General features: G+C 41.8%; 1 protein-coding gene and 1 long non-coding RNA gene across 16 annotated transcripts in view; one reads left to right on the forward strand and one right to left on the reverse strand.

Annotated features, from left to right (window-relative positions):
- Positions 1 to 24,899, forward strand: part of gramd1ba (GRAM domain containing 1Ba) — a 647,360-nt gene that overhangs the window by 386,659 nt on the left and 235,802 nt on the right. The window contains exon 1 of one of the 15 annotated variants that reach the window (XM_087976428.1): positions 21,118 to 21,703. The exons of the other annotated variants lie outside the window; for them this stretch is intronic. Coding sequence (XP_087832554.1) covers positions 21,681 to 21,703 — 23 coding nt within the window. The 5' untranslated portion in view covers positions 21,118 to 21,680. Of the gene's footprint in view, positions 1 to 21,117; positions 21,704 to 24,899 lie in introns of those variants that run through there. 15 annotated transcript variants of the gene reach the window in all.
- The window catches only part of LOC148142270 (uncharacterized), a 364,445-nt gene that overhangs the window by 176,041 nt on the left and 163,505 nt on the right, over positions 1 to 24,899 (reverse strand). The gene's annotated exons all lie outside the window — the stretch shown is intronic.

The following is a 24,899-nucleotide window of genomic DNA, read 5'->3' on the forward strand; positions in this document are numbered from 1 at the left end:
TTGTTCCAGATGCACAGTATAGCCATTCATTTTGGCTAATTGTGTTAATGGTGATGGTGCTGTAATGTTTGGGCATGATTGCAATTCTCAAGTGGTTAAGTCAACTAGAATGTTTTCTTTAAACTTATGTTAACTTCTTGAGTCTGATAAAATTTTGCAAAACATTTTGTAATGTTGCTGTATAGTATACACTAATATTTAAAACTTGACTTTGATTCTAGTCAAGCATGTCAACTACTTCAAGGTTCAGTTTGGAGCAGAATGTGTGGCATATGGTTCTGTTCAGAGTGTTACATTTTTGTCAAACTAAGGTGCTACACAACACCTCTTTGTTTGCTGTCTAGTTTGTTTTTGTAGTTTGGAGCAATGTTGTGCAGCATTTGTCAACAAAAACAAACATAGTCCAAGGTGAAACACAAGAAAGAAAAAAAAGAGTTGGTTATTTTTGCATGTCATAGACAGCAGATAGGGTGAAACTCTGAAACTAATTACCAAGCTGCGCTATCATGAATGATTAGTACCTCTTCACTGTCTTTACTCTCCTTTATTTTGTGCCTTTTTTTCCCTAGCCTGTGAACATTTAATCCAGAGCTAATATTTTGGGAAAATAATTCGTAACAATTATTTTAAACAAAATCAATGTTTTTCTAGTATTCATCTTTATAATTCTGCTACAGATAATAATAGAAACTTTTTCCCCTCAAGTACCAGGCCTTAATTTCTTTCAAGTCTGGCAGCATCATCCCTCTTCTCAACTTTAACCTAACTGGCAGAAATCTAAACTCCCCTTTCTGATTCAGGATTCATGCTGTTGTTTCCCAAATCCACATCCATCTTTCCTAATTGTAATGCTGGAATCCATCCAACCAGGATTTCACACCTCTCATGATGCTAAGACTCCTTTTATCAATGTCACAAATGGCATCCTGTGCAACCAAGATAAAATATTCCTTCTTGTCCTTCACCTATCTGAAGCAGATGATGTTACTAACTATATAAGCCTCCTCCAGCCTTTTAAAAATTATTCCTATGATGTGGGCTTCACTGACTGGATCAGCATTTATTATCCTTTCTCAATTGCCCTTGAGAATTTGGTGGTGATCTGGCTTCTTGAACTATTGCGCTCCATTTGGTGGCGGTATACTCACATTTCACTTCAGAAGAGGAGTCCCAGATTTTGGCTCAGCAATGACATAGGACCAGCAACATATCCCCAGGTGAACAGAGTGAGTGGCTTTTACATGTGGTTATGTTCCTATTTATCTTCTAGATTATAGTGGTCATTAGTTTGGAAGGTCCTCCTTAAGGAGTTATGATGAATTTCTGCAGAGCATCTTGTAGATGGTACACACTGCTGCTATGAGGCATTGAAAGTGCCAATCACATGTGCTACTTTCTCCAGGATGTTGTCAAGTTTTTTGAGTCTTGTTTAAATTGTACTTATGGAAACAAGTAGGGAGGACTCCATCACACTTGTGACTTGGGCCAAGGAGATGGTGGACACGTTTTGGGGTCAGGAGGTGAGTTACTTGCTGAAGATTCCGAGCCTCTGACCTGCTCTTGTATCAACAGTATTTATATGACTGGTTCAGTTCAGCGTCTGATCAGTAGAAACTCCAGCATGTTGATAGTGGGGGATTCAGTGATGGTAATGCTATTTAATGTCAAGTCATGATGGTTACATTCTGTCTTGGAAATAGTCATTGCCTGGCATTTGTGCCATTTATTAGGCCAATGTAGGGTAAATGATAGAATAGAAATTTATTGTCACATGTACTTTTACACAAAAAATACATGAAAAGTTTCATAAGTTGCCACTCCCCCATCCACATCCCCCACCCCCACCATGGCACCTATATTAATAACAGAGGTCATACATCATAATAAAAAAAGTAAAGACTGAATTCATCACAGTTTGGTTCATGGCTCCTAGGCTCGAGGAAAGCAGATTCAGGAACAATGGAATACTCAGAAAACACAACCAGGAGGAGACCGTCATTCTGGGATGAGGCTGTTATGCTGGGCTGCTGGAATACTGGGCCAAACGCCTCTGCTGAAGAAGACCGCTATGCTTAGATGAGACCGCCACTCTTAGATGAGACTGCCTGCTGGGCTACTGGTATATACGGAAGCTGGCACTGAAGAAGAACTCCACATAGGGATGAGACCTTTACATTGGGATAAGACCACTGCACCAGGAGACTATCAGGACAGGCCACTGGAAGATGACTCATTGCTGGGCTAGGAGATGTCTTCCACCGGAGTCATTGAAAGGGATTTAAACTAATTGGGTGTTGGGAGGTTGGGTTGGGAGAGAATAGTGTAAACTTACAAAGCAAGATGATACAGCAGTATAAAAGGGCATTAATGTTGATAATTCCCAGAGTGGGCCAAGGAGGGACAAAGTACGCAAAAGTAGAAAACAGCAGTAAATAGGATCAACGGGGAAAAAAAGTTGCAAAAGGGTAAAATTAATAGCTCTTTACTAGAATGTACATTGTACTTGAAATAAAATAAACAAATTAATAGCACAAATACAAGCCAGAACCAGAAACATTGTTGTAAGGAAATCAAAGTTGGGAACTAAATATTATGGGGCATTTGATTTTTAAGCAGGTCAGGCAGGGAGGAAAGGATGGTGGGGTAATATTGTTAGTGTGGGATGAAATAAGTACTCCTGAAAGAAATGACCTTGGATCAAAAGATGTAATATCTATATGGATGGAGGTCAGAAGTAAGAAGGGGAAGAATCACTGGAAGGAATAGTCTATAATAGACCCCCCCCACCCCACAACAGCAGCTATTCAGTGAGCCTGAACATAAATTAGGAATAATGAGTGCATGTAAGGAAGACAGTACATTAATCATGGTTGACTTTAATTTTCACTCCGATTGGAACAGTCAGATGTGCAGGGGTGGCCTGCAGCTTTAGACAAGGTCTACTTTTTGTTGAAACAATGAGGATTTTGAAAATAATGCAAGTTTTATTGGACTAATTTTCATAATCTGAGACAGTGTAATTTTCTCTCTGACCTCAAAGTTCATAAAATTTCATAAAGCTCATTCCTGGTCAAGAGTTTATGCCCGAAATGTCAATTCTCCTGCTACTCGGATGCTGCCTGACCTGCTGTGCTTTTCCAGCACCATGCTCTTGACTCTAAAGCACCACAGGGCCAAGCTGTTCTTAACTTGCCATTATTATTGATGTGTTGCTTCCATAAGCTGAATGTTTAGTAGGCCAAGCAACTAATGCAGGAACATCATGTTAAAAAAAAATTGTTCATCTCTTCACAGCCCATTACAATTTAATGTGGTAGAAAATCTACTAATTCAGAAGTGCAGATACTCTCTCACAGTTGGCCATGAAGTTAGAACTGTCTTGGAATTGAGATTTCCTTGTGCATCGGCAAATCTGAAGTGCTGTATTCAACATGTTTATATATTGTCCTCTGCAAGTAGCAGTTTTGCAAAGGGTGGCTTTTTCCATCTGTCATTGTCAACGTAAGTTGAGTGATTCAATAAATAGTTTCATGGTAGTTTTCATGGCCTTGGAATGTTTGAAAGCACTACACTGCCGGTGAATTAGTCTGAAATGTTGTCATTGTTGTCAAGTAGATGAATAGGACAGTGTGATTTGTATAGCAAGGTTCACTCACAACAATAGTGATAGCCTATTAATCAGTTCATAATTGCTAGCCAAAAAAAACAGAAAGGTATTTTGCTCCTCTTCAGTTAGTGCCATATGATCTTTCTTTTGTTGCAAAAATGTATTTTATTAAAAAGTATCTTTATGTACATACAAGAAGTTCTGTACTAAAATAGTTCCATACAGTCTTTGCAGAGGAGAAAAAGCAAAAGCATTGGAATTTGACATTCCTCTTGACTTCTAGCAGTTGCAAACAAAAATCATTTCCCTAGTATAAGACACAATTCATATACATTTTGAGGCAGTGAGTGGTCTTATAACTGAATGGACCCTTGTACTTTGGTAGAAAGACCCTAGACAGTAGTCTTTCTCCACTGCGCCTTGGTGGCAGCTGCCCCAAGCTTTAATGCATCCCTCAGCACGTGGTCCTCAACCTTGGAATGTGCCAGTCTGCAACACTGGTCAAGGTCAACTCTTTGCGCTGGAAGACTGACAAGTTTTAGGCAGACCGAAGTGCATCTTTTAGAGAGTTAATGGCCCTCCCAAATGGAGTTGTTGATTGTCTTGGTGTGCATCCTGAATAATAATCCATAGACCACAGGGACCTGCATCACAGAGCTGCTCCGGATGAACCATGACAAAAACTACAGCATGTCTCTCCAAACCTTCTTGGCAAAGGCAGATTTGAAAAGGAGATATGTGACAGTCTCATCCCTCTCTTGCAGCCACTTCAAGGGCAGCATGCGGTGGCATAGAGATTCCAGGCATAATGAAGGATCTGACAGGTCAAGCTTATATCTTGGTGCTTGTTGGAAAAGGCTGGTGATGAGGCTTTCTGCTAAATGACTTTGATATTCTGCTCAGGGAGCCACATGACAGGACCAACCCTCTATTTTTCCTGCAGGTGCTCAAAGATACTACGTGCTGACCTGTTGAACTCATGGTCAAAAGTGTTTACTTTTGCAATTTTTTTCATTAAGGATAGGTGATATAGAATGATCCAACTACTTGTAGCATTTTGTGGCAACAAGGCCCCAGGGCCATCTTTTATAACACTGGGATAGGTTGAATCTAGTATGTATTGACACTTGGTGTTTACGTACCAAGGGTCTACACACAGTTTGATGAAGCCATATACAAGGGTGGCCGTCAGGATGAGTGCAGCATTTGGTATGACACCCCATCCACCCACCTATCTAGAGCTTTATATGTTGTGTCCCAGCTGACATGGTCATCTTTGATCTCCAGATGAAATAGAAGATGGCTCAACTGACTGCAGTGGCCTAGGTTTGGGAGAAGGCCAGATCTGTGCCACATACAAAAACACTGACCTCACAGATCTTTACCTTTCAAAGAGTCATAGAGATGTACAGCATGGAAACAGATCCTTTGGTACAACTCGCCCATGCCGACCAGATATCTTAACCTAATCTAGCCCCATCTGTCCTCACTTGGCTCATATCCCTCTAAACCCTTCCTATTCATAGTCCCATCCAGATGCCTTACAAATTACAGAGGAATCTTAATTATCCAAATATCAATTATCAGGATATCGGATTATCCGAAGAAGATTTCGAGGTCCCGATAGAAACATTACATCAAAGACCTGTTTCAATCCTGATCGCATCTTTTGTTTACAATGATTAAAAACGTTCTCGGCTTACTGAAATGCTGCCGAGAACAGTCCTGGACATCGATGGGAGCCCAGGCACAGTCTCCAAATGACTGACCTCCCGCCCTCCTCTCTCCCTGTCCCCACACTTTCTCTGGAGTTCTACATTGGGTGAACCCTAAACCCGCCTTCCCCAGATAATCTCTCTAACATTGTCCTGTACAGGGCAGAGGTGGAACTTGTCAAAAAGTTGTATCTGTCTGTGTGCGCGTGCTATTTGGAGACTTACTCCACAAAGGCAGCAGCAGTCTTACAGTTGGTGTCCACTCTGGCTGTGCCGGAGGGGGAGGGGTGCTGACAGGGGCAGAGGCGTGTGAGGGGACACGGGGCAGTGGCGGGGAGGCTGGGTTTGGGGGCGGGTGGGGGGTTGTTGGACGAGTTGGGGATGGGCAGGCGGGTGTTGGGCAGGCAGAGGGGCAGTGGGGTCGGGCGGGCGGTGTTGGACGGGGGCGTGCAGCGGTATTGGATGAGGGCGGGGTAGCAGTGTGAATGGGGAGCAGACTTAACATAAACCTCTGAGCCCCAGAGGAGAAGCATTGAATTGATTAACTGAATAATCAATTATCCGAACAAAATAGTGTCCGCCCATCTCGTTCGGATAATCGAGGTTCGTCTGTTTGTGGTTGTACCTCCACCGCTTCCTCTGGCAGCTCATTACATATATGGGCCATCCTCTGTGTGAAAAAGTTGCCCCTTAGGTCCCTTTTAAATTTTTCCCCTTTCACCCTAAACGTGTGCCCTCTACTTCTGGAGAGGGATCGGTGTTGCCATCTACCCAGCTTCTGCCTCACCTTGATGCACTGCTTTCAAGTTTTGTGCACGTCCAGCCTCTGTGAACCTCATACCCAGCCATTTCAGATAGTCTGTCCTGATGGTGAAGGGATAAAGGATCGGTCATCCCAGTCTCCAATGAACATTATCTCATTGTTGCCTCAATTTACCTTGGCTCCTGAGGCCAGTTCAAAGTTGTTGCAGATGCTTGTGCATTTGTGCACTGACAGAGGATCCAAGTCAGAAATGGCAATGTCATCCACATACACAGAGGCTTTGACCTGCAGGCCTCCACTGCCTGGAATAGTCTCCCATTTCAGGCTTGCATCCTTCCTGATGGACTGGATAAAAGGAGTATAACACACAAAACAGGAAGGAGAGAATGGGCAGCCTTGCCTGACTTCAGATCTCTCATGTTATCTGAATAGATAAATTTGGCTTCGGTTTAAAGTCTCATCTGAAAGATGGCACCTCAGCCAATGCAAGGATGTTCACAGCAGTGTTCGGTGACTATAAGACAATCATGGATATCCCTGTAGACAACAGGAGTGCCATCACATTCTGTCTGACCCTTGTTCACAGCACTGCTGATGTCTGGTCTTCTGATTCATGTGTAACATAAAACAATGGAAAGTCTTTAATCAGCATTATACAAAGACAAACAGTGTGCAGATGGAGCCTATCATTGTTCTGTGCCTTCCTAATCTATTTTTTTTCCAAATTAGAAAATAGTCTGTCTAAAGTACTTGATGTGACATTTTTTGGTTAGATTATTGTGAATTCACATGAGAAGATTCATGATCGTTTTTGATATGTCTTTAGAAACAGAAGAATGTTGGATAATTTGAGATTTAAATATAACCTTCAATTGTCAAAAATGGAAATTTTGCATGTTTGAATATTTCTACCTTAAAACAATGCCCATTCATCACCAAGAAAACAATTCCTGGGGCAAACCCATTGAATGGTGTCATTGATCATAAAGCCCAGTCTTGCAGCTTAATTATTCAATTAATAAAAAATATTGACATGAATTTTATTGTTGAAAAATGTGTTGCTAGAAAAGCGCAGCAGGTCAGGCAGCATCAAAGGAGCAGGAGAATCGACGATTCGGGCACAAGCCCATTTCCTGAAGAAGGGCTTATGCTCGAAACGTCGATTCTCCTGCTCCTTTGATGCTGCCTGACCTGCTGCGCTTTTCCAGCCACACATTCTTCAGCTCTGATCTCCAGCATCTGCAGTCCTCACTTTCTCCTATGAATTTTATTGTGCAAAGGAAAAAATTGCCTTTGAGAGAGAAAAGCTGAAAGAAACAGGAGAATGCAGTGGTCTGAAGAGTAAAAGAGAAGGCTATTAATTTTTTGAGAAAAGTCTGATATAAATATTAGTGCAAAAAAATTTATTTACATTTTAAGTCTTGCTTTAACTCTGTGGCCAGCTGCTAAAGCACTTCTCCATGTCAGAATTTCCATGTTAATTTTCTTCCCTTTTGAGACTGAAGGTTTTGCAGTTACGAAGTGCCTCTGATGATTCAATTTATAATTGAGGGGAATTCAGGATATTTTAAAGCAATTATCACCTGCTTTTGGCAGTGATCTCTCACCAGGCTCGTGACTGAGATTTGAATCCCACTTCTTGAATGGGACTTCCAGAAAGTCATATATATCATGGCACTGTTTTCAGGTCTGTCGGAGGAAGATGGCAAACCAAGATTAATGAGGTTTCTCCATAAGCACTATGGAAAACCAGATCAAGGGTGTGCAACCTGGATTGCTGTTATGTACCTCCTTAGCTGATTTAATAATGTATGAAAAATGGTTTGTGGATCTTGAATTAAGTAAGTAAAGGAGTGGTAGAGAAAATAAAATTGAAAATTGTACCCAATTGGTAATTACTCAGAGCAAAATGAAATTAACAGACTTCGTTAAGATGGTTGCTCATAACTTGAGATAATGTTGAAGTACAGTACTGAAGATGTGCTACATTATCGATACTCTTGTCTTCATGGCAATATTTCAAACATGAGCTGGAGAATGATCTCTGTCATATGTGCTGCAGAAACAGCCACTACCAGCTAATGGTTGGAGAAGAATGCTGCCACCAACCCTACCTTTGAGATATTTTAATGAAGACATGTTTTGGTATACCTCTGGAGTAGGTGAGTCTTGAAGCCAAGCCTTCTGGCCCTGCACTATCACTGCACCAAAAAAGCCCCATCTCTATTCTGGGCATAATGGCCTCTTTAGTATGCGAATGTAAACAGAAAATGAACCATTAGTGAGTCTTAAGAAGAAGACACTTGTCTTCACAACAAGGTGTAGTTTATTGCATGATAGTAGGTACAAATTTTATTGGTGTGTTATCATAATTACTGAGACTTACACTTCTCACTATGACTCCACTTCAAGGCTGGAAAGTTGCCCTGACCTCTCAGGTGGTGCGTGGGTGGGGGGAAACAAATGCAGGCCCATGAGAGCTTGGCGGAGCTGCTTGACTTGTGACACTGGGAGCATGTTGTAAAGGGAAAATAACTGATATAACTTGGTCAGAACACTACAGCAGCCATTCCTGCTTCAGAACTCATAACATCAAAATTTCAACAGGTGAACTCACTTGCCCTGACCCCCATTTTGAGAAGCCATAATTAAGAGTACCAAAAAACAGGGATAACACATTTGACCCCTTCAGGATCGCAAGCTTGGCTCCTCATTCTCCATCCTGAAGAATATGTCATCAGATTAGGTGAAATGTAATATAGTCTCCATTATTAACCCTTTTGGAGCCATTACCCCACGCGGCACACCCAAGACCTTTGTCCCATAGTTAGCATTTATACATTCATTTTATAGCTACTTGTACAGTATACCATCACCCCTCAAGTCTCTGACTTGAAACATTCAGATCATTGGTTTCTTTCCACATGTAGAAATTCTTTCGGCCCTCCAAAGAGCATCCCACCCAAACCCTGCCCCCATCCTGAAAAAGCCCCCTTTATCTCCACTCTCTGCCGTCTGCCAGTCAGCCAAGTTCTATCTGTGCCATTATCTTTCCCCAAACGCCACGGACTTTTACTTTCTTGAACAGCCTCCTTTGTGGCAACTTATCAAAGACCTTCTGGAAATCCAAATAGATCACATCCACTGATGCTCCTTAGTCTAACTTGCTCGTTAATTCCTCAAAGGATTCTAATAGATATGTCAGATATGACCTCCTCTTAAGAAAGCCATTGTTGACTCAGCCCAATTGTACCATGCACTTCCAAGTACTCCACAATCTCATCCTTGATAATGAAGTCCAAAATCTTACCAATAACTAAGATCAGGCTAACCAGCCTATCATTTTCTATTTTCTGCCTCTCCCCTTCTAAAATAAAAGTGTTTCATTAGCTATTTTCCAGCCTTCCTGACTTCAGTGCCTCTACAATCTCCTCACCTTTCTCTTTCAGAACTCTGGGGTGTAGTCTGTCTGCTCCAGGTGAATTATCCACCTTCAGACCTTTCAGCTTCCCCAGCACTAGTGATGGCTATTATACTTAACTCTGCCCTGATTCTCTTGAAGTACTGATATGTGACTGTGTCATCCGCTATGAAAACTGATGCAAAAGTACCTATTCAATTCCTCTACCATTTCTTTGTTCCCCATTACTGGTTCTCCAGAAACAAAAATAGAAGTTGCTGGAAAAGCTCAGCAGGTCTAACAGCATCTGTGAAGAGGAATCAAAGTTAACATTTCGATTACAGTAATTCTTCCTCAGAACTAGCCTCATTTTCCAGCAGTCCAACATTCACTCTTAATCTTATAGACATTCCACAAATTACTTTTCTTGCAATCTGCTGCCAACCTGATATTCCTTGTCTACCTTCATATTGATATCTCCCATGATTATTGTAATAGTGTCTTTCTTACATGTCTTTTCTATCTCCTGACTTATTTTCTGCCCCATATCCTGACGACTGCAAGGTGGGATTGTACATAACTTCTATCAGTCCACACAGATTCTCTGCTTCCTTATATCAGTTCTTGCTATTGATTTAATTTTACATCATACCCCTCTGTCCATTTGCCTGTTCTTTTGATAGGGTATTTAGTTCTAAGCTCTGATCCCGAGCAGTCTCTGGTGCCTACATAACTATGCCTGCTAATTTCAACCTCTGCACTGCGCATTTAGGTATAACATCCTCAGTCCTGTGCTGACTGTGCCCTTTTCATAGCCTGAAGTTAGATTCTTGACTGTTTCCATACTCTCTTGTCCTATAATTTGTTCTATAAAGTTTAATAACCTCTCCTGGGCCCTCCCTCACCCCTTTAACTAGTTTAAAGTCTTTGTAGTCACCTACTTAGCCTTTTTGTTAGGATCATGGTCCCAGATCAGTTCAGCTGGAGCCCTTCCCAAAAGTACAGTTCCTTCCTGTCACAGTTCGGATGCCAGTACCACATAAAATGGGATCTCTCTTTCCCACACCACTACTATCTATGTGCTTACTTCCTTAACCCTCTTGTCTCTCAGCTCATTTGCAGGTGGCTCGGGCAATAATGCAGAAATAATAACCTTGAGATTCCTTTTTTTAAACATTTTTCCTAATTTTTAATATTTCCCAAACTCTACTCTTAACTATGTTGTTGTTGTCAACATGGTCCACAACAACTGGATCCTTGCCAATATCCTTTAAAGTCAGGGATTCTCAATAGGCCAGAATTAGTGGACAGTAGATGTCTCCATGTCCACAGGAGATTATCAGATATTTGATTGCAGAATAAGCTATCAACCACATGTATGTTCCATCAATAACATGGCCTATTTCTCTTTCCGTAACTACTTGTTTCCAACCCACCATCAGTGTTTTTGCTGATGAAACCTTCTTTCATACCTTTGTCACCTCGAGACTTGCTAAATCTAATGGACTCTGAGCCAATCTCCTACATTCCATCCTCCATAAATTTGGGGTCATCCAATACTATTATGCATTTTATAACTAGCACCCATCATTCTGCTGCTGCTTCAGTTGAAGCAGGTGCAGTGTAATGATGGGTGAAATGCATTTGCTTTTTCAATTTTAAAATTTTCATTTTTGTTTCAGATCATTCAGTGATCTTACCCATGCCTTGCTCTGTAAATTCTGACAACCCTACAATTCTCTGGTTATCTGTGCTCTTCCAACTGTGTCCTCTTGAACACCTGCAATTTTAATTTCTCCACCACTGAAGGCCATGCTTTCAGCTGCCGAGGCCCTCAGCTCTGAAGTTCCCTCGATAAACCTCTCCACCTCTACCTTGCTTGGCATCCTTGAAGATACACCTTGAAACCTGCTTGTTTGGTCAAGGTCTGGTCATTTTCCCTACTTTGGCTCACTGTCATACTTTGTTTTATAATGCGTATGTGAAGTTCCTTCGAAGATTTGTTATGTTAGAGCTGCAAGTTTTTGTAAATCCATGACCATTGGTTCTGTTTGAAGGAAACACCAGTATGTACATATATGGTATCTCAATTACATTTCCAATAGCATTACGAAATATCAGTGGAGTTTAAAAGAATTTTTGACCATTTATTAATTAATTTAAAGGTCACATGTTTGATTCATGAATCACATCCCCAATGCAATACAATTGTTGTCCAACAGCACAAACTCTGATGTGTTGGGATCTTTAGGATTTCATAACTTATTTTCCCAGCATTGTTGCACAATTACTTTCCTAATAGTCTTGAGTAAGGTTCAAAAATTGATAATGTGTTCTGAAATTGAATCTAATATGAATATATTTCAAACAGAGGAATTTAACAAATACAGTCATATAAACCTATTAACTTCACATGCCTGTCCAGAGAGACCTAATTTGATAAGGGCAGATTTGATTTATTATGCAGCAAGGCTTCTTTTTGCCTAGGATGACACAACACTGCTGTCACAACATTGTTTATTTTATAGAATCAATTCTTGCTGTGTGCTGAGTTAACTGAACTCAACTGGCGCCCCAGATTAAGAAAGAGGTTAAAAAGCATAATTGCTACTCCTAACCGGAAGTGAAATTAGACAAGGCCAAAACTGCACTTAACTGTGCAGTGTTAGATTGCCAGCTGGCACTCAATGTCATATCACACAGTTGTCAGAAAGCTAATTGCTGAATAACGCTATTCTACACCAGTAGTTACAACATGACATTCACATTTAAATATAACCCTGAATACATGTGCATACATGTATACATGCCAGTTTGCAGCACAGTAATACCTTTATGGATAAACCCAAATAATTTTTATTTTAAAGTTATTACATTTTGTGAGATTCTTAAACATCTGGCACAAAAGACTGAGAAAGCTGAAGCCTTTTTCTCCAGAAAAAGGAACCACTAACAGATGATTTGAAAGAGGGCTAAAATTGATGTAGAATATGTGTGTCTATTTGTTCCATGCACACAAAATGGTTGCCAATAAATCCAACAAGGAATTTAGGAAAAACACCCTGACTCCACGGTGAGAATGTGGAACTCACCGTCGCTTGAATGGTTGAGGTGAACAACATGGATACAATTTAGGGGAAGCTAGGTATGTGTGGAAGATAAACAACAAACCTTGGATTTATATGTCATTCTAAATGTAATGTATCTTAAGGTACTTCAGACTTTATTCAACAAAATTTGAATTACCTAAAATGAAATGCAATATATTTGGATTTTCAAAAAAAATCGAAACGGTAAGCACAAGAGCTTATTGTGCTGAGTTATGGATTGAAGAATTGCTACTTAACAGAAAGGAGTCATGATAAATGGGTCATTATCAGGTTGGCAAACTGTAACTAGTAAAATGCCACAGGGATCCGTGCTGGAACCTGAACTATTTACAAATTATATTAATAGACTTGGATTAAAGAACTGAGTATATTGTAGCTAGATTTGCTAATTTAAAGATAGGCAAGAGACTACAAAGGGATATACAGGTAGTTCTAGGATAATGCGTTTTGGCAGCACCATTTGGCTATTACATCCCTGAAGAATTATGGAACAATATTTTCAAGAACGCTTACCCTTATTGACAATGGTGTGATGCCAGAGGGGATCGGTTCACATGCTTCGTTCTGCGAATGTGCCAAAATCTCCACGCCGTTTTGTGCATTCACTGATGCCCAAGCCATTCTGTGCATGCGCTGGTGTCTGCGCTGTTCTGCACATGCGTGACATCAGTGCCAGTCTTCATGCCATTCCATGTGTGCGCCGATATTTATCTGTGCCCTTCTGTGCATGCACGGTGTCAGTGTCGGTCTTTGTGTTGTTATGCGTATGCATGACGTCAGCTCCCGACAGAGCAGCTTTCTGTGAGAAGCACTGTACAGAGAGCAGCTTGCTTACATTTTTTAAATGTACTGTGTTAAATTTACTTCTGTTTCATTAATAAATATGATTTCAATCTTCATCCAGGCTGTGCTATACTTTCCGTTAGACTTTTGGGTGATTTCTTAGCCATCGTGAGTGTTAATTTTTGCTGGTTGGCCCCAACACCACTTTTCTCATTGGCCCCATTATTTCCAAGAAGCAATTTTGTATTAAGGGAGGTTTATCTGGAATGCAACGGCAGCATTAGAGGGAGAACTACTTGTAGATAGCTTAAGTGAGTGGACAAAAATTTGGAAGCAAAATTTTAAATGTGATAAATCTGGGTCTGTCCTCAAAGGAGTTTGGAAGGATGAGCAGGGAATCTCATAGGAACATATGTGGAATTCTCCTTGCCTAACAGCAGTGTACTGGATCATTGAACCTAGTCAAGGCCAAAGTTTCGAGTTATAGAGATGTACAGCATGGAAACAGACCCTTTGGTCCAATTCGTCTATGTCAACCAGATATCCTAACCTAATCTAGTCCTATTTGCCAGCATTTGGCCGATATTCCTCCAAACTCTTGCTATTCATATACCCATCCAGATGCCTTTTAAATGCTGTAATTTACCAGCCTCCTCCACTTTACCTGGCAGCTCATTCCATGCACCCACCACTTTCTGCGTGAAAAGGTTCCCCCTTAGGTCCATTTTATACCTTTCTCCTCTCACCCTAACAGAATTAGAAGTTAAAGTCACAATCAGAGTGTCGTGATTTGAAGAATGCTGACTCTCCAGAATCTGCAGTCCTCATCTTCTCCTAGAATGCTGGAGCAGTTTTCAAGGAGTATATAATATTCCTCTACTCTTTACATGTTCTTATATAACCGATAACAAGACCAGAACAAACACAAAACGTAGGAGCAAGAGTAGATCATGTGGCCCGTTTAGTCTGCTCCACCATTCAGTATGATCATGACTAATCTTAAGCATGAACTCCACTTTCTTGCCCACTCCACATTTTGTTTGATTCTCTGGAAAAAACAAAAATCTGTCAGATGTAGTGTCACCAAAGCTCTGCACAATTGTAGCAAGTCATCATTTTTTTCTACCTAGGTAGATGAAAAGCGGTTGGTTTTAAGAAGCATCTCAAGAAAGAGGGAGAGAAAGACATCGAGAGATTCAGGGTGGTGATTCCAGAATCTAGTGTCTAAGTTGCCGAAGACATGGCTGCCAATGGTTGAGCAATGAGAATTAAGAAATCACAAGAGGACAGAATCGGAGGTGTGCAGAGATCTTTGGGAGGTGAACAACCAGAGGCAGTTACAAAGTGAGGGAGGGGTGAGGCAATGGACGAATTAGTAAACAGAGGTGTGAATTGTACAATTAAGAAGATGTCGGATGGGGAATAGAATAGAAGAATTTAGTAGAAGCAAATTATTGCAGATGCTAGAGATCCCAGCAGGTCAGACAACATTCATGGAGAGTCATCTAGACTCAAAATGTCAGCTTGCTGTCTGTCCATGAATGCTGTCTGACCCACTGTGATCTCCAGCATCTGCAATAATTTGCTTCTACTAAAGCCTGGTTACTCCTAGTGAGTTTTTAAAAAGAGTTGTTAGTCTGTCACTGTTTCAGAATGGTCAATGTACCTACTAGAACATGTTTTTAAAGTTCACATTTATGTTTTTTTAATCAGTTTTGAAAAGACATGAAGAATTCCAGTGCTAAATATGTGCTTTTTTTTTCATCAATTAATATCAATTATCACATTGTCCATGAGATTTTCAAGATGTTTTGAGTGGATTAATTTGTTAACTGGATATGATGAGCTACTATAGATGTTGACCATGATTTGGAGATGCTAGTGTTTGGACTGGGGTGTACAAAGTTAAAAATCCCACAATACCAGGTTATAGTTCAATAGGTTTAATTGGAAGCACTAGCTTTCGGAGTGCTGCTCCTTCATCGGTAGTTGTCTAACTGATGATGGAGCAGCGCTCAGAAAGCTAGTGCTTCCAATTAAACCTTTTAGATGTTCATTACTTGTCTGGTATTGTGTATTTTCTTAAAGATCTTTTAAGGATTAGTGCCTAATATTGCTCCACATCTTTGTTTCATGTGTTTTCTGTTTAACTTGCATGCTGGCATATTAGTTTTCAATGTGCTAAATTAGGAGATTTTAAAATTATGGTTAATAGGACGACTTTCCATTTTGCACAAGTACCACCATGACGACTATTCTTTCCCTTAAATCCTACCTTACCCCACAACCCCACTCGGAGCCCCCAAACTGCTGAACATTTCCAATATGCAATCACATGTATACTGTTTTCAATTATCATGATCCCTACTATCAAGAACAAAGAACGAAGAAAATTTACAGCCCAGGAACAGCCCCTTCAACCCTCCAAGCCTGAGCCGATCCAAGCCCACTGTCTAAACCTATCGCCCAATTCCTAAGCATCTGTGTCCCTCTGCTCCCCACTTACTCATGCATCTATGCAGACGCACCTTAAATGAATCAACCATGCCTGCCTCTACCAACTCTGCTGGCAATACATTCCAGGCTCCTCCCACCCTGCCCCCTGTAAAAACGCCATCCCATATTCCCAATTCCTTCGTCTCCGCCGCATCTGCTCCCAGGAGGACTAGTTCCAATACCGTACAACCCAGATGGCCCCCTCCTTCAAAGACCGCAAGTTCCCCCCAGACGTGATCGACGATGCCCTCCACCGCATCTCCTCCACTTCCCGCTCCTCTGCCCTTGAGCCCCGCTCCTCCACTCGCCACCAGGACAGAACCCCACTGGTCCTCACCTACCACCCCACCAACCTCCATATACATCGTATCATCCGTCGTCATTTCCGCCACCTCCAAACGGACCCCACCACCAGGGATATATTTCCCTCCCCTCCCCTATCAGCGTTCCGAAAAGACCACTCCGTCCGTGATTCCCTCGTCAGGTCCACACCCCCCACCAACCCAATCTCCACTCCCGGCACCTTCCCCGCAACCGCACGAAATGCAAAACTTGCGCCCACACCTCCCCCCTTACTTCCCTACAAGGCCCCAAGGGATCCTTCCATATCCGCCACAAATTCACCTGCACCTCCACACACATCATTTATTGCATCCGCTGCACCCAGTGTGGCCTCCTCTGTATTGGGGAGACAGGCCGCCTACTTGCGGAACTGTTCAGAGAACACCTCTGGGACACTCGGACCAACCAACCCAACCACCCCGTGGCTCAACACTTCAACTCCCCCTCCCACTCCACCAAGGACATGCAGGTCCTTGGACTCCTCCATCGCCAGACCATAGCAACACGACGGCTGGAGGAAGAGCGCCTCATCTTCCGTCTAGGAACCCTCCAATCACAAGGGATGAACTCAGATTTCTCCAGTTTCCTCATTTCCCCTCCCCCCACCTTGTCTCAGTCAAATCCCTCGAACTCAGCACCGCCTTCCTAACCTGCAATCTTCTTCCTGACCTCTCCACCCCCACCCCACTCCAGCCTATCACCCTCACCTTGACCTCCTTCTATCTATCACATTTCCAACGCCCCTCCCCCAAGTCCCTCCTCCCTACCTTTTATCTTAGCCTGCTGGACATACTTTCCTCATTCCTGAAGAAGGGCTCATGCCCGAAATGTCGATTCTCCTGCTCCTTGGATGCTGTCTGACCTGCTGCACTTTTCCAGCAACACATTTTCAGCTCATTCCAGGCTCCTACCAACCTCTGTGTAAAATACTTTCCGCAATAATCCCCCTTAAACTTTTGACCTCTCACCTTGAACGCGTGGCCTCTCGTTATCGAATCCCTCACTCTGGGAAAAAGCTTATCTCTATCCACCCAGTCTATACCCTTCATGATGTTGTAGACCTCAATCAGGTCCCCCTCAATCTCCTTTTTCCGAATGAAAACAATTCTAACCTACTCAACCTCTCTTCATAGCTGCACCTTCCATACCAGGCAACATCCTTGTAAACCTTGTCCACATCCTTTTGGTAATGTGGCGACCAGAACTGTACATAGTATTCTAAATGCGGCCGAACCAAAGTCTTGTACAATTTTAACATGACCTGCCAGCTCTTGTACTCAATACCCCATCCAATGAAGGCAAGCATACCATATGCCTTCTTGACCACTCTATCCACCTGTGCAGCCACCTTCAGGGTACAATGGACCTAAACTGCCAGATCTCTCTGCTCATCAATTTCACCCAAGGCTCTTCCGTTTACAGTATAGTTGGCTCTAGAATGAGACTTCCCAAAATGCATCCATTTGTCTGAATTGAACTCCATCTGCCACTTCTCCACCCAACTCTCCAGTCTATCTATATTCTCCTGTATTCTTCGACAGTCCCCTATGCTTTCTGCTACTCCACCAATCTTCGTGTCATCTGCAAACTTACTGATCAGACCAACAATATCCTCTTAAAGATTATTTATGTATAATATATAACAGTGGCCCCAGCACTGATCCCTGTGGAACACCACTGGTCACCTTTCTCCAACTGGAGAAACTGCGTTCAACTGCTATCCTCTGTCTCCTGTTGCTCAACCAGTTCTTTATCCACCTAGCTAGAACACCCTGCACACCATGTGACTTCACTTTCTCCATTTGTTTACCATGGGAAACCTTATCAAATGCCTAACTAAAGAACATGTATTTGACATCTACATCCTTCATCTATCAACTTGGTCACTTCCTCAAAGGACTCTGTTACGTTGGCAAGGCACGATCTCCTCGCACAAAATCATGTTCCCAATCACTGTCAAGCTCATTCTTTTCCAAATATAAATAGATTTCATCCCTCAGTACCTTCTCCAGCAATTTTCTTACCACTGATGTCAGACTCACTGTTCTGTAGTTACCTGGAAGATCCCTACTACCCTTCTTTTACAGGGGGACAACATTAGCAACCCACCAGTCCTGCGACACCTCACCTGTGTTTAAGGATACTACAAAGATATCTGTCAGGGGTCCAGCTATTTCCTCTCTTGCCTTCCTCTGCAACCTGGGATAAATCCCATCTAGTCCTGGGAATTTATCCACCTTAACTTCCTTTAGCCTACCCAACACATCTTCCTTCCTTATGTCAACATGATCCAGAGTAAACAAACTTATATTTCTAATCTCAACATTCATCATGCCCTACTCCTCAATGAACACCGATGCAAAGTAACCATTGAGAATTTCACCCATTTTCTCAGGTTCGACAACACCCTTCCTTGCTTATCCTTTAGTGGACCAACCTTTTCTCTAGTTACCTTCTTGCTTCTTATATTTGAATAAAATGCTTTGGGATTTTCTTTAATTCTGCTTGCTAAACTTATTTCATAACCCCTTTTAGCACGTTTGATTCCTCACTTAAGATTGGTCCTACTCCCGATTTTAAGGATGCTACAAAGATATCTGTCAGGGCCCCAGCTATTTCCTCTCTCATCTCCCTCAGCAACCTAGGATAGATCCCATCCGGTCCTGGGGATTTATCCACCTTAATATCCTTTAGCCTACCCAACACATCTTCCCTCCTTATGTCAAGAATGTTTTATTCCATTCTTCAATTGAATTCAAATTCCCCAGCAATCATGTTGGTATTTGAGCACATGTATCGGAATCATGAATCCAGGCCTTTAAAGGATTACTGGTCCAACAACATTGCCATTGTGTTACGATTTTCTATGTTCACTTTGGTCTGTGTCATCAATAATTTACTGAAATTCTTTCTGGAATGCTTTGCCGTGAAGTGTGGTGGAGGCAGGTTTAATTGATGCATTCAAGATGGTATTAGTAATTATTTGTCTCTATTCAATGTGCAAGATTACAGGGGAAAGGGCAGTCGAATGGCACAAAGTCACTCAGCTAATTAGGAGAGCTGATGCAGACTTGCACTGTAACAACTTCTTTTGTGATGCTTGTTGCTTTGGATACAGCTGCAGTTGAAGAGATAGATCTAATACCTACAGAATACTTATTTAAGTCATTTGCAAAGAAGAGGGCAGATGAGAATTAATTTATTCAACGATTGCTAGACACTGCCTGAAAAGGTGGTACAAGCAAATTCAATAATAACATTTTTAAATGGAAGTAGCTAATATTTTAAAATCAAAAATTTACAGTATTATGATAAATGAGGAGATGCAGTGAGACAAAGGGCCAGCTAATGTACAATAAGTTGAATGCCTTCCATGATTTTAAATGGTAGACCATTAATTCTACACATAATTTACTTCAAATCCAGAATCCTTACAGCCTGGGGTGGCCAAAAACTGACAATTCTTTTTCAGCGGACCAGCTAGTAAAAGGTTTGCTGGTTTGTTGGTGGAGTTGCCGCAGCAGTGGAATGCCATGTGGAGTACTTATCAGCTTTGTGCATTTTATTTCTTGCATTCCAAGAGGCTTGGCAGAACTAGACCCCCACCCAACCTAGTTCAGAAAAATTAGGGGAGTTTTTGCATTGTATGTTTCACACGCTGAATTAGAGAGATTCCAATTTTATTTTCAAGAATCATAAATGCTGAACTCTAGTATGGACTTGGTCTCAAGGTTGCTGGATTTGAGATAATCAGGCCTTGATATGTCTCATCAACTCTGTTAAATTTTTTGCCATTAGAATTCTTTAATTGTTAATTAGCCACAAAAATGTGTTACCCCCTCAACCTTTTGAAAAAAATGAACTTGTCCAACAAATGCGGTGAATTTGTTTAAAGACATCATGTAAGCACTTTGTGATATTTCTCGACCAACAGTTATCATGTTGTTTGCCCTGTCCTATTTTCTGCCAATGACATCAAGCAGGAGGCTAAGCTGACTGACATGTCATCTCCCATGCCACTTCATTCTTTTTTGAATCAGTCACCATACTGCGCTTAAGACTATATCAATCATGACTCAGACGATTTGGGAAATGCAGAGCTTCCCCACAGCAACACTTATTAAAATTAGGAATTGGTTGCATGAAAGATTAAGGTCATGAACTCCCACTTAGTCTCCAGTGACGCTGAATATTTTATTCCAAAATAATTGATTTTTTTAAAACATTGACAATAACACAGGAAGGGCAGAGGCTTAGCAGTTATATCACTTGACTGGTAATCCAGAGTGCCAGACTAATGTTTTAAAGGCATGGATTTGAAACCTACCCTGGCAGATGGTGAAATTTAAACATAATCAAAAACTAGTCTAACGATGACCTGTAACCATTATCGTGAATACCCATCTGATTTGCCAATGTCCTTTTTGGAAGGGAATCTGTTTTCCTTACCTGGTTTGCCCTCTGAAATGTCAAGGTTTTGCAATTTATTCAGTTATTTGAGTTGAATCTGTGATATATTTGAAGCGTGTTCTCCCGTTCTCTCCCAGATAGATTGTTTTACAGAAAGTCCAATACCGTATATCAGACGTGATGTTTTCCCGTTAGTACGTGTTCTGAGTCACAAAGAAAATGACTCTTACTCCTTGTCATTGCTTGACGAAATTCACCAAGTTTTTACTGTCTCTTGACCTTTTTTGGCACTCGTAGTTAAAAATAATCTGCAGTTCGTATGGAAATTATGTGCATTCCTAATACGTCGTTAGAATGAATTCTTTGTCAGTTTTGTTTGATCTATTCTGTGAGAAGTCAAACTTAAATCAGCCCAGTTATTTTTTTTTCCCTGGAACATAATTTCCATGTGTTCCAATTAAAAGAAAGTAGTAATGATCTAACACTGAACGTAGATTTCTTTCTCAGACTGCATTAGCTCGTGAGAATTGCACACGGGAACTACTGTCTTATGAAGTTCCCATGCAAATTCAGTCGGAGTTAAAATCTGTAGTGAGTCAAAGCCTCAAGATGGGGGCTGGGAAACACATCCGATCTATTCTGTGCAGCATTTCTGCGTTGATTAAGAGATTACACTCTCAACTGCCACCACCGATTTCCAGTGACGTGTACTGTGGTTGGCTGCACTCGGTTCATTTAATCCTTTACTCATTTGAGGGCATTGAGCACAGGACGGCGGGAGACGATGATGCTCCGGGTCCATCCTTACTGCGGCGACCAGCTTTGTCAGCGTGTTTGAGTCAGGCGTGGAATGCCAGTAGCAGAGTTTGCAGCTGCAGACTGAAAGCGTTTGGTGCGCACAGAACTGTTGCTTACAGTGAAGTGTCAAGTGAAGGTGAAGCACTTGCCTCTCTTCAGAGCAGCCCTGACAGTTGCTTGCTAGTATGTTGTGGCGAGTTGATCCTGGCGATTGGAGAGAAGAGGCAATGGATGTCGGCTACCGTGTACTGTACTGATGAAAAGCTTCAAGCTTGCCTGGTAAGTAGAACGCAACATCCGCAGCTAAATCACGCCACACAATGCATTCCAAGAAAATTAAATCAGCCCAGTTATTTTCTTTCCCTGGGACAGCTGCAGAATAAAGTCTGTGGTCACTGCTGGTGATTAACTTCCCATTGTGAGCGTCAAAGCTGCAGAATGTTATCAGCAATTGTAAATGCAATTTTTTTAAACCTAGCAAGCTCAATCGAAAAAAATGTTATGAAGGCCAAAATGTAGTTTTACTTTGCAGATTCTGAATGTTGTCAGGCACGTAATGAATGTGTTTCTTGCATTACTCTTTACAAATATTAAAACTGGGTGCATGTCGAGAAGAATAGCCTGATACAACTTTACAGTTGTACATACAGTTAAATATGTTCTGTTCCATCTAATCTTATTTTGAAATGTGATACTCTGCTAAAGTGCTGTCCAGTTAGGAACTGTGGCGTACATGACTATACGGAAGTGACTTAAATGAGACCATGAGAGCACTAATAAATGGCAATTATTCAAATCGGTGTTAACGGTTGGCTGACTCTCCTCCTCCCACGCTTGGTTTGATAAATGCGGGCCGAAGACCTCCCCACACCCCAAGCCCCACCGTCGAAAGTGGATTGAGACAAGATTTTTTTTCAGTGCCACTGCATTAGTCCTTTGAAGAGGATTGCTTACAATTTATGATTGCTAGTTTCATTTCTGTTGTGAAGTTCATAAGATTGGCAAATTTGAACATACTGTGATGCTATTAAATGATGTAATGCTTATTTGCATTTAAAAAATTCATTCATGGGATGTAGATATCACTGTCTCTGCCAGCAAATAATGCCCATCCTTTGAGAAGGTAATGGTGAGTTGCCTTCTTGCACCGCTCGAATACTAGAGATGTAGGGACATGCATAGTAATGTTGGGGAGGAAGTTTAAGGATCTTGCCTCTGCAGTAACAGATATAGTTCCAAGTCAGGATGGTGTGGATTGAAGGGAATGTGGAGGTGGTGATGTTTCCATGCATCTCCTGCCCTCATCCTCCCAGGTGGTCAAGGTGGTGGGTTTGGAAGGTGCTGCTGAAGGAACCTTGATGCACTACTGCAGTGAATTTTGTATATGGTATATACAGCTGCCACTGTGCATTATTAGTGGAGGTAATGAATGTGCAAGTTGATGTTTTGTACTATTTAATGCTGGGTTTTCGGAATGTTGTTGAAGTGGCCCCCATCAAGGCAAGTGATGCATATTCCATTCCATCACACGCCTGTCATGTGCCTTATAGATGGTGGACAGGTACTGGGGAGTCAGGAGGTGAGTTACTGCAAAATTTGCAGCCTTTGACTTGCTTTTCTAGCCACGGTGTGTATATGGGTGATTCAATTCATTTTTGGTCATTGTTAACCTCCAGAATATAGATAGTAAAGAATTCAGTGATGGTAATGCCATTAAATGTCAAAAGATGGGTTAGATTATCTTGTTTGAAATGTTCATTGCCTGGCACTTACTCATGCCTGAATGTTGTTCAGGACGTGTGTTGCATATGCAACATAAACACAAGTTCCTTCAGTGCCTAGGGAGTTGTGAATGGTGGTTGAACATTGTGCAATCATCAGCAAACAGGCCCACTTCTGATCTTATGATGGATGGAGGGTCATGCATGAAGTGGTTGAAGATGATTTAGTCTAAGGTACCAACCTGTGGAATTCAGAGCCCTTGTAGTGCAGTGGTAGTGTCCTACCTTGGAAACAGGTGACCCAGGTTCAAGTTTTATCAGAAGAGGTGTGTAACAACATCTGTGAACAGGTTGGTTAGAAAATATCTATCCTATGGTTACGTACTGACCAGAAGCTATTATCTTAGGTTTTCACTTCAGTTCTGGTAACAAGAATCATACTTCAGAATGGAAACTAATGTACTCCAAGTAGTCGAATCAAGTGTGCAGTTCAAGGCAAGCTATCACTGTAACCAGAGTGTTAGTTTATCCAATTTCCAAGCTCATATAGCTTGTGTAGAATTCTTCGAATGTTTAGATTGTTTGCATGCAGTGCATCTCCATGAGACCTCTTACATCTCAGACCTTGAATCAAATCTCCCTCTACTTCCAGCTGCCAGTATGAGGACATGCTATTGTCTTGTATTGTAGAGTCATAGTCATTCTTAAATTTAGTCATTAATCAGATGGAGCAAATTTGTTTTCTCATCTTGGAATTCGTTTTTAGGGGCTTGTTGTAGCACAGTGGTCGTGTCTCTACCCCAGACTGAGAGACCCGGATTCATGTCCCACGTGCTTCAGAGGTATGTAATAACATCTCTGAACAGTTGATTAGGAAAATAAGTGGGATTCTTTCTTCAGGTCTTGTGGCACACTAGTAGTGACCTTAGTCTGATTTCAAGCCCCAACTGCTTCATGCATGCATTGTAACTTCCCTCAATAGGCTGGTTGGACCGAATACAATAGAATCCCTACAGTGTGGAAACAGGCCCCTCGGCCCAATAAGTCCACATTGACCCCTCCAAAGAATAACTCACCCAGACCCATTCCCCTCCCCATTATCTACATTTACCCCTGACTAATGCATCTAACCTACACATCTCTGACCTTTAGATTAGATTACCTACAGTATAGAAACAGGCCCTTTGGCCCAACAAGTCACACGAACCCTCCATAGAGCAACACACCCAGACCCATTCCCCTACCCTATATTTACCCTTGATTAATGCACCTAACACTATGGACAATTCACCTGATCTGCACATCTTTGGATTGTGGGAGGAAACTGGAGCACCTGGAGGAAACCCACGCAGACACAAGGAGAATGTGCAAACTCCACACAGACAGTCACCCGGGGTGGGAATCGAACCTGGGTCCCTGATGCTGTGAGGCAGTAGTGCTAACCACTGAGCCACCGTGCTGCTTTGTGAGCAATTTAGCATAGCCAATTCACCTAACCTGCACATCTTGTGTTGTGGGAGAAAATCGGAACACCCAGACATGGGGGCAGTGTGCAAGCTCCACCCAGATAGGCACCCCTCGCTGGAATCAAATGCTGGTCCCTGGCGCTGTGAGAAGCAGTGTTAACCTCTGAGCCAACTTGCTGCCCTCTAAGGGAAAAATTTTAAAAAGCTGGAATTTTTTTTAAGTTTCTTAATTTTTATTTTCAGTCATGCTGAGAGAAGGGAGTGGTAGACACAGGTGTTTTTAGTTTA

Source organism: Chiloscyllium plagiosum, unplaced genomic scaffold (genome assembly GCF_037043375.1).
Source record: "Chiloscyllium plagiosum isolate Xiang-an unplaced genomic scaffold, Cpla_swu_hap1 HiC_scaffold_29, whole genome shotgun sequence".
Classification (NCBI taxonomy): domain Eukaryota; kingdom Metazoa; phylum Chordata; class Chondrichthyes; order Orectolobiformes; family Hemiscylliidae; genus Chiloscyllium; species Chiloscyllium plagiosum.